This window comes from Danio rerio, chromosome 4, assembly GCF_049306965.1.
Source record: "Danio rerio strain Tuebingen ecotype United States chromosome 4, GRCz12tu, whole genome shotgun sequence".
Classification (NCBI taxonomy): Eukaryota; Metazoa; Chordata; class Actinopteri; order Cypriniformes; family Danionidae; genus Danio; species Danio rerio.
The window spans coordinates 7,711,570-7,722,500 of NC_133179.1; the positions used below are offsets into that span (position 1 = coordinate 7,711,570).

At 36.5% G+C, this 10,931-nt stretch overlaps 1 protein-coding gene across 1 annotated transcript; it reads right to left on the bottom strand.

Moving 5' to 3' along the window:
* Positions 1–278: 278 nt before the first annotated feature.
* Positions 279–8,594, bottom strand: LOC796293 (uncharacterized). The gene is made up of 6 exons (XM_073947026.1): positions 8,510–8,594; positions 6,463–6,493; positions 2,565–3,632; positions 2,269–2,424; positions 2,038–2,133; positions 279–1,078 (listed from the first exon to the last, which is right to left on the bottom strand). The coding sequence occupies exons 3-6, from the start codon at positions 3,630–3,632 to the stop codon at positions 761–763; spliced, it is 1,638 nt and encodes a 545-aa protein (XP_073803127.1). The 5' UTR covers positions 6,463–6,493; positions 8,510–8,594; the 3' UTR covers positions 279–760.
* Positions 8,595–10,931: the final 2,337 nt, after the last annotated feature.

Below are 10,931 nucleotides of genomic sequence, written 5' to 3' on the forward strand. Positions count from 1 at the left end.
AAAATGTGAGTAATTTCAATAGAATTCCCAAGTAAAAACTAAACACAAGGAACTGTAGCTTTAATTAGAAAATCTCAAGTAAAGTTTACTTGGAATTTCCCAGTAAACTGTATTGACTGTTTGTTTATATATTTTACTTAAGTAATGCTTATAAATGTTTTTTTTTTTACACAATAATCCTAGTTATCTTATTTAAAATTTTGAGTAACCTTTACTTTAAATATTATTTGATGTTGTTGATGTATTTAAATGGTGGTCAACAAAATAACAGACATACATTTTACTTGAATACTTTTATTTCTATGAGATTCCTTAACAGATGAGAGCATCAGATGCACTATAGTGCATTTTACTCCAGGAAACTTTTTTAGAATATCACACATGCATTAAAATGCATAAACATTTAAACATATAAACATAAAATATACCTTTTTAAATATAACAAACATTTTACAAAAATCTCAGTTGCAGATATCAAATACAAAAGTGTGAAAGTGCAAATAATGTCAAACTAGTAGCTGCCTTTCATTAGGTAACTTTAATTTCAATAAGATTAAACTAAGGGAACAAAAACATCAAAAAATAAAAAAATAAAACTCTGCATTTATAGTCTCCAGAAGAATGGTTATGTTAAACAGTACTGTAGTTGAAGTTGTAGTTGTTTTCTGAACAACCTTTCATGCAAAAAAAAAACAAAAAAAAAAAACAGTAAAACAGCATAAGTAGTGTAAATAAGTGCAAGTAGTGCTCAACTAGCAGATTACATTAGAAGCTTTCTATGCAAAGAGTTAACCTTTGGAGAGAATTTTAAAGCATCTAGGCCAAGAAAGATTTTCTGAAACACTTCAAATGTGTTTCTCAGCTTTGGGGGATAGCTTAGGTTTAGGGAGTAAATGCAGCCCATGAGTGAAAGACATGCATTTGTGAGATTTTTACATCCCAGCAGCACCTCAGTTCCCTCGATGACAATGATGACATCAGATCTACTGGCATCTTCCTCTTCTACAGATCTGCTCAGGACGATGATTTTCATGACATGACTGGCGAAGGTATCCTTAATCATGTCTCTGCTGACATCCTGTGAAATACACAAATCAGTGCAAAGTGGTTAAAATACTGTACAGTATCACTTTTTCAATTTTCCTCAATGGGTTCCTGTTCTGAGACAAACTGTCCACTAGTCTTCAGTATATTTAGCATTTTCTGCATATTTAAACCCAATATGCAGTTTCTTCAGCAGTATCTGTATGCTGTTAAGTAATACTTTTACATTGAACACAATAATGAGACTCATACACAATTATTACAGTAGATAGAAACATTTAGTGATGCTAATAAAGATAACACTGTACATTTAGAGTCAGGAGGGTGTAAACCTCTGGAAATGATAATTAGTGTAAATTATTATGTCTTTTGGAAAACATTTGAATGGTTTCTATAGACAATATATAAATGAAAGATAAGAAATATATACAAAATAACAATTTACACTGGAAATCCTGTCTAAAATTTTACATACACCTGACATTTAAATGTATGGTGCTGCCTTCTTGACCATCACTGGGTGTTCTATAAGTTTTGTAACAATGGTGTATAAGCCTTTCAATTTTCCTCAGTATAAAAACATGGATCTCAGCATCATCGTCAGTGCTTGACAGGGTTCAAATATGCAGAAAACAAATACAGTATATCAGTCAAACCACTACTGTCTACATCCAAAAATCAAGGAAAAATAGAAATGGATGTAGCTGTGTATGTAGCTAGCTAACTGCTAGCTGCTACACTAATTATTGTATATCCATGTCTGGACCCCGCCTCCCAGTATGACGTTAGATGACCCAAGACTTGACGACGCCAGGCCATGTAAGGACTTCAAACAAAGTCAGCACTAGACTAATAATTGATTATTACTTTTTCTTTGATTTGTTTCAATTTATTGATCATTCAACAATGTGTGTTTTGTAAAGCTGCCTTGTAACATTGTACACTGTAAAAAGTACTATACAAATAAATTTGAATTTAATTGAACTGTAATACCTGGTGGTCTTCAATGAGCTCCTCAGCTGATTCTCCAAGGAAAGACAGGAGGCAGCGAATCACAACGTCTCGCCTATCTTCAAGCCTATCTTCTTGCTGTTAAAAACAGAAGTAAAATGCAGCGAACATTAAATGTGTATACATCTACATATAACAACATATTTACAGAGTCAGGAAGCAGCATACCATCCCATAAGTGATTCACAATTGTAAACAAAATTTACATTTTACCTGGCTGAGTGAATCCAGCAAATGTCTAATTCTTATGCCAGCAACCCCACCCTTCATCTCAAACAAAGCCAGGAGTTTTGGAGTATAGAAGTCCAGCTTTTCCAAGAATGTACGCTCCAAGGAAATTGTGGTGATTCTTCTAAATTCATTCTTGATCTAAAACAGAAAATAAAATGTAACACAATCAAGTGATGATTAGAGTTGAGTGCACTGGTAAATTTTTGTATTGCACTTCAAAAAATTTATATTTGAAATCACTGCATATTATGCCAACAAAGAAAAGAAGTGAAGTTTACCTCAGATTCACAGAAAAGGGCTGGCCATCTCTCCATGAAATCTTTAACAGCAGGGCAGTCCTTAACTACTTCTGTTCTTCGATAGGAGAAAGTCTTCTCCATTTTCTCGCCAATGATGTTTTTGTTGTTTTTCTTCCTAATTTCATTAAGGAGATCTAGTCTCTCCTTCTCCAAACTTTCTCCTGTTTCCCCAAATGGAAATGGTGGCAAGTAATTTACTTCAGCCTTCCTAGGTCTTTTGAAGCCTTTTGGAGTAGGGTTTTCATTTGTCTTCCTTTTCTGGTTCACCTCAAGCTCTGGGCAAGAAAGCTGGCTACCTCTTAATTTGGCTCGATAATTTCCCATTTTATATTTAATCCTTTGTTGCCACCCATATTGTCCATTAAAGGACCCTGGCTCTTTGAGGCATGGATACTTTTCAATCAACATCTCCACTACATTCATAATTTGGACACCTGTTGGATATGCAGTGTAACAAAATATTGTCTCTGCTAGCGTCTCAAGGACACTACTTGTCACTCTATGATTGTTCAAGAGAGTGCCGTCCTTTTGGTAGGCTTTGTTTCCATCTGAAAGCAAGAGCTCAGTATCAAAGGAGAAAGTAGGTACTATAAACTTTGTTGGCCATCCTTGAGAACGGCATGATGTGGTAGTCTCAGAGGACGATAAAAGAACAGTGTCCTGAGATCCGCTGGATGTGGAGTCAGAAGAAAGGTAAGTGTCACTTACAGGAGTCAGCCCAACAGTGTCCTGAGAACTGCATGACCTGGCATCAGACTCTGTTGGTAGAGTTGATCTATTCATAGCAACCATATTTAGGGTGATGGGTTCAGTTTGTACTACTTTTAGAGTACATTTATCCTGCACATCATCTACTGAGTCCAAATTGAAACACTGTCCCCCAAATTCCATGTCTTCATACATCAAAGTAAAGCATTCTGGAATACTGAATGTTTCTTGGATTATACTTTTGAGCTCCTGGAGAGTACTGGGGATGCCTGAGGGCAGAACCAATTTGCGAACATCATTCTCTCCAAAAACTAATCGCAGCTTTGCTGGGGTGCACATCTGCAACAGATACAAAAAAATAAATGAACAATTTATTACAATATGAATTAAGTACAATATTAACTTTGATAATCATGTACCTAAACAGAAGGAGTAATGTAGTGCTTTAAGGTAGTTAGTCGTCTTCCTGCAACAGTGTATGCAGCCAGAGGATAGTAGTCTACCATTTCTTTTTGCTCCAGTATCTGAATGTTGCCTGTGTGTTCCAACTCATAGCTCCTAAAGTGCTCGTTATACCATGTGCTTAGTAGTCTGACAACAAAGGCCAGTTCATTACAAACCAAGATAATCTGTAACACCTCAGAAAAGTCTGGCAAATCTGCAGTAAAGCCATGACATAGCAACATCCCTGGTTTGTAGTTGGTGCCTGAGAAGTGCATATTGTTTGCAACATGCACCACTGTGACATGTGGATACCTGTGTTGCACCAAATCTTTTATTCCATCCTTTAGCACATCCACAGAGACTTGTGAAGTTGTTGTGACTGAAAGTGATGACTTTGTCACATTTGAATCATGGAGATGCAATGCAACCATGAGCTGGTGTTTTTTTTGCAAGGGACAGCAGTATGTTCCTGAAACAGCCTGTTTGTCTGACAATTTTTTTAAAAAAGCTATGTTTAGCTTCAAATCTCATGGTCCACAGGGCTGCCAAAGGACCAAATTCCTGAATAAGCTCAGGGTAGTGTTCGAGAAAGTGGTGTTTGGGGAGGAGCTTTTCTTGAGGAAAAACTTCCAGATATCTGTTTCGGTGCTCAGATATTAAAGTGGCAAGGTAGCAGATGCTCTGCTCAGTATGCACTGGGGCCACTGCAAGTTCCACGATGTCTTTAAGGGTCATTAACATCTGCCATACTTCATCATCCTCAGGTACTTTCAAACCTATTATGAGAGGCAACAGACGCAACAGACACCAATTTTCGTGTGCATTCCCTCCTACAGTTCTTTTTGTGGCAAAATGACTAGGAATCACATGTGGACGATTTGTTTGGTCACTCCACTTATAAGGGAACTGTTGAATGCAAGTATTGAGCTCCACAAGAGAAAAATATCTCTTCTTGATGAAGTCTTGAAATGACAATGCCAGTTCCAATGGAACGACACCTTCAAGAAGGTCATGTAACACATCTGGTGGGTAACCAGATGTTACATGAAAATGTTGTAGTTTTTCAGACAGTGCACACTGTTTTTTCACACCATAGCAATGAGTGGAAATAGGACTTGACATAGCCGTCTCAACATGCAGAGTGTGCTGCTCTTTATCTCTCCTCTGAAAAAGTCCAGATCTTACATCTGTGGTCTGAAACTGGGACCTTTCTCCAAGACAAAATCTGCAGACATTAGATCCTGTGAAGTTTTCAACGAATCCTCCCAAAGAATGGGCTCCCAAATTATCAGCCACCACGCTCACCACAGTGCCTTTCATGATTTTTCCTAAACTTGGAATAAAAATACCATCTTTTTCCAAGCTTTGAAGATCTGTCAGGAGTGGCTCTAAAACTTTCTGATATCCAAATCGCTTTGTGTCATCTGCTTTGCACAGAATAGCTAAATTGATAGAAGCTAGTGTTGATCGTGCATGTGCTGGAAAGTTTCCTAACACCCAATAGACGGCCGTAACTTTGTGGATCTTGCGGGAAGTTCCCAAGGGGTTGCACAGTTCGAAATCATCGATATACAGAATAAGACTTAATCTATCCTCATCTCCAGCCAAAAAATAATTTTTACTGAAGTGAGATCCATCTTGGAAAGACTGGTATTGTGATGCACATCCAGATTTTCTTTGAGTGACCAAGTCTTTTTCTTCTACATTCTTCAAGATTTGCAATAACGACTGAAGTATTGGGACATACTGGAATGTTCTGTTGTCTTTATTGTGTAGTATGTATTCTACTGGTTCAACGACTGAAAAATGTGCTTTCATGAATTGTGACCTCTTAAATGACGTTGAAAAAGGGCCATCTTTCCCTAGAGCTGAACTTAAAGGGTGTGATTCACAAAGATTTTTTACCAAATCTGAGATAACCGCTGAATGTACTTCACAGTTATGTTTCTTCAAAGTGGACTCAACAACATCTTTCAAAACTGGAGCAGATGCAGCGGAAGATAGGAACTGAAGGTCATCTACAATTTGATCAATACACTTGCCGGACACATTGAAATTACTTTGCAACTTTAGAAGAAGTTGTCCAAACTTCTTCTTTACAACTTCAAGTAAGTTCTCTCCTGCATCAACCAAAGTTTCATCAAGTTCTGTGTCATCATCAGAGACCTCTAGATCATTTTGAAAAGCAGCAGGATTTGGGTATTTTTTCAAGACTTCAGTTTTAAAATCTTCAATGGAGTGTGTATTGTGTTTCCTGTGTTTATGAGTCGCAAAGGTTGAATAAATGTTGGTACTGAAGCTGCAGTTTTTGAACACACATGTCATTACCTCATACCTCCTCATATGGCTTCTAAGGTGTTCAAAATATTGCTTCTCCGAAGAGAATGGAGTTGCACTGCATTTTAGACAACTAAATGACAGCACCTCGCTTGGTTTGTCTGATTCCGTGTGGTTTCGGGATAAGTGTATCTGAAGGGCATTAAATGTTTTAAATGAACAAGGACAATCTGCATAAAGACATGGTATTGATGATTGACGGCCTGCATTTCCATGTTTGAGCCTTAAGTGTTTTAATAGCTGTAGTCTTCGGTTTGACTGAAAGCTGCATTTTTTACATAACCACCTCATTCTCCAGCACCTAAAGTTAACAAACGATGCACATGTGAATGCATACTTATTGCTACCTATCTGTGAGGTGTGCTGTAATAAAGTATTGCCAACTTACCTTGCATTAGCTTGAATACTGAGTGCAATATCTGTAAAAGAATGTAAGAAATGTTTATGTCAGAATTAATTTTTAACTACTTGCAAATATCAACCACGTGTAAAGTAGATATTGGTCAGTAAAAGAACATCATGAAACAAAATACAGGCTTTACAACTTATGTAAGGTTGATTGTTAAGTAATTAAGATTTATTTAAACAAGCATTTAGACTTGTGTAAATGCAAAAGTGTGCAGTACAGTCACCTTATCGATTTCTATATATAGCTATTATACCCGATAGTATAGGTAAACAATATAAATAAAGTTCAAGGTAATATTTGCCTTTTACAAGTGCATTTTAAAAACTAAGCTTAATCCTATTAATACGCGAAAAACAGGGTGATTATTAAATTTCGGCAGCTCGAACTTTTCTGGGACAGAATGCTTGAACACGACAGGGCAATGTATGGAAGCCCGTTCCCGCCACTAAATAAAAAAAATTTAATAAATAAAATGAAATAAAAAAAATTCTAAAGTCAGAATTCTGAGTTAAGTCGCAATTCCGAGTTATAAAGTCAGAATTCTGAGTTATAAAGTCAGAATTGCGAGTTATAAAGTCAGAATTCTGAGTTATAAAGTCAGAATTGCGAGTTATAAAGTCAGAATTGCGAGATATTAAGTCAGAATTGCGAGTTATTAAGGAGTTTCCTGTTATGGCGACTGACCATAAATGGAGTGTTAAAGACTCACATTAGCCCATAATCACAACATAAAGCCTATATCCAACTGTTTATTGTTTATCACGCTTTTAAAAAGAAAATATAGGCTAGTTAAACTAGGCTGTCTATTTATTTGTATGGATTTGTTCTTTATAATTATGCCACTTACAACATTTGGTCTAAATAGCAATTATAAAGCATTAAACAGAAACTAGCTGTAGCTTGTGTGATTCCTCCAAAAGACTAAAATTAAGATTTCTTTATTATTTCTGTATTATATGTGTAACGATATGATTTACATTTTGTTACAGCTGTTGTTTCACGTTGTAAGGGTGCCCTCATGTGGTGTACATATGTACAGACATATGCAGGCTATTGTACACAGGGATAAAACTAAAAGGGCTGTATTAGTTCATATTTCAGTTCAGTAAAAGTGTCAACCAAATACTGTGTCCTCCTGGCCTTTATTGGGAAAATTGGGCTGTGAATCCATACCAGATCACAAGCAGAGAACCTGAAAGAGTCTTTAACACACATTTATGGTCAGTCGCCATAACAGTAAAGTCCATAACTCGGAATTGCGACTTTATAACTCAGAATTCTGACTTTATATCTCGCAATTCTGACTTTATAACTCAGAATTCTGACTTTATAACTCAGAATTCTGACTTTATAACTCGCAATTCTGACTTTATATCTCGCAATTCTGACTTTATAACTCGGAAATCTGACTTTATAACTCGGAATTCTGACTTTATATCTCGCAATTCTGACTTTATAACTCGGAATTCTGACTTTATAACTCGCAATTCTGACTTTATATCTCGCAATTCTGACTTTATAACTCAGAATTCTGACTTTATATCTCGCAATTCTGACTTTATAACTCGCAATTCTGACTTTATATCTCGCAATTCTGACTTTATATGCGGGAACGGGCTTCCATAGCAATGCCTCGAGCTAAATTTGCACGGATGTTAAAACTCATTTTTACAATAATCTGACAAGATTAGGTCATATATAAAACTTAAGACAATTGTTTTCGACAGATCATGCCGTTTGCTAATAACGGATTGTGGTGCAAATCGCAAACTCCGTCAACTATATTAATAGCTTTATTTAGTAATGATTTAACTCTGTTATCCGTGTGTTAAACAAAACAAAACTAAGATTACGTTTTAACGTTATCCAAAAATCTGTTAGCAATTAACATGAACACTTTAGCATCCGTAACTTGATAAAAAAGAAACGGTATAGGCACAAACCACTGGGACTGCAGATAGCTTAATAACTCTACACTTTTCTGCAAACATTCTTCGATTAATTAATAAGCTTATTAATAACTTACCGTGGTAAAAATCACTTTAGCCGTCGTGAAGTCTCTCTTCCTTTCCTCTGTGCGCGCCACTTCAAACTCAGAGCCAAAGACGCATGCGCATCAATTATCTTGCTGAACAGTACATTTTACTTGAGTTGTTCATTTTTTGGTGTGATTTGATTAGATGGCAAACACTAAGTAAATATTACTTAGGAGATTGTATTCAAATCTACATATGTATTTTAGAACAATAAATGACAAAGAAACTGCAAGTAATGTACTGAATTAAACATGCCATTTTTAAGTAAAAAGACAAAATAGTATTTGTTTGTAAAACATACTTAAATAATGTTTCCATTATTTACAAGGTCAAAAAATCACTTTTTACAGTGTAGTTAACCTAATTAACCTAGTTAAGCCTTTAAATGTCACTTTAAGCTGTATACAAGTGTCTTAAAAATATCTAGTAAATTATTATTTACTGTCATCATGGCAAATATAAAATAAATCAGTTATTAGAATTGAGTTATTAAAACTATTATGTTTATAAATGTGTTTAAGAAATCTTCTCTCTGTTAAACAGAAATTGGGGGAAAAAATAAATAGGGGACTAGTGTGCTTCCTGCAGGTTAGTGGGCTTGACAAACCACCTGTAGGTGACACACTCTTTTCGTCTATGCACCAGAAACCTTTTTAAAAGCACCCCATGCATCTCAGAAGATTCTGAGTGTGCTCCACCCGTGATTGGGCTTGACAAACCACCTGTAGGACACTCTTTATATGCACCACACACTTTCTTATTAGCACAAAAAAAACACCTTTAGAAAACAATTTCAAGTGTGTTCCATGTACTATAGATGAGTGGGCTTGACAAACCACCTGTAGGTGACAATTAGCTGTTTCTCAATAAATTTTCTTAAGCGATCTTGTTTATTTGTTCTTGTTAAACAGGTAAAACACTACAAGAATAGAGCATGAATTAATGAATCCCGGATGTGTTCTCGATATTGAGGATGAATTGGTTGCAGTCTTGTATGCTAAGCACTTGCTCGAAGTTCCAGAAGTCATATCAGCTAAATTCAGGAGGATTTATATTCAGTATTACTTACAGTTCAGAGATATAACCGTTTTATCTCAGGCGTTTTTCTAAATGAGATGTGTTGGTAAACATTGATATGAGAAAAAAAAATGAAGGCGTAAACACATGGAAGGTGTTAAAGGTGGTTATTTGCTGAAGGTCACATTTTATTTGTATCATGCACAGAATCGTTGTAAGACTTTTGTACAGAAGAAAAATAAGAAACAATCAGTGTATGAATGTTGTAGTGTTTAAACTGTTTTCTTTGCATTCTTGGTATTGGCAAATGGCCACTCTCTCCTTTTCTATATGCTCAGAGGGAGGAAGAGAAGAAAAAAATTAACTTGTTATATCATTATATATTGCTAAACTCTGATGATTTGATGCGCTTCCTTTATTCTCATTGTAAGTAGCTCTGGATAAATGTGTCTGCAAATGAATAAATGTAAATATTAATGGTGGACCGTGTAGCAATAGGTATGCACAATCTCATTTCTCAATATTCACAGCATCAGCACAGTTCTTCTTACAGTTTGATGGAGTTGTAGACTAGCTGGACAAGTGACGTAGCATGACAGTGGCGTCCCTGCAGAGACACATGATCTTGTTTGGGAATCCGCCTCTCCAGCTGTAGTGGGTTTTGCAGTGTGGGGCTGTCGGTGCCCGCAGTGCAGTTAACTGGCTGCCCAGGTGGGGGTTTGTTTAGTTAAGACTGATGTAGAGACACATCCTGCCATCAGCCAACAGCCACACACAAACATCTCACTCTCCTCATTAGGCCTCTGATTCACACTCCACACATGATGATCAAGCTACTTTTGCAGAGTTCAAAAGTTAAATTATATGCATCTTTATATATCTAGTGTACAGCAGGATCGGTGTCTTCTCTGCCATTTCTTTCTTTCTTTCCTTCTTTCTTTCTTTCATTCGTTTGTTCCTTTCTTCCTTCCTTCGTCCCTTCGTTCATTTCTCCATCCGTGTGTCAGTTTGTTTGTTCGTTTGTTTGTTGCTTCGTTTCTTCATTTCTTCCTTTTGTTCTTCCTTCATTCCTTCTTTTGTTCCTTTGTTCATTCCTCCGTCCGTCTGTCAGTTTTTTCGTTCGTTCGTTCGTTTGTTCATTCATTCATTCATTCCTTCCTTTCTTCTTTCCTTCCTTCCTTCCTTCCCTCCTTCGTCCGTTCGCTCCTTCATTCGTCCATTCGGTCCTAACTTTTTCGTTCCATCGTCCATTCGTTCCTTCCTCTGTTCCTTCATTCGCTCCTTCATTCGTTCCTTCATTCCTTTCTTTCTTTATTCCTTCTCTCCTTCGTCCGTTCGTTCCTTTGTCCATTAATTTCTTCCTTCGTTTGTTCCTTCGTTCCTTCCCTCCGTCCT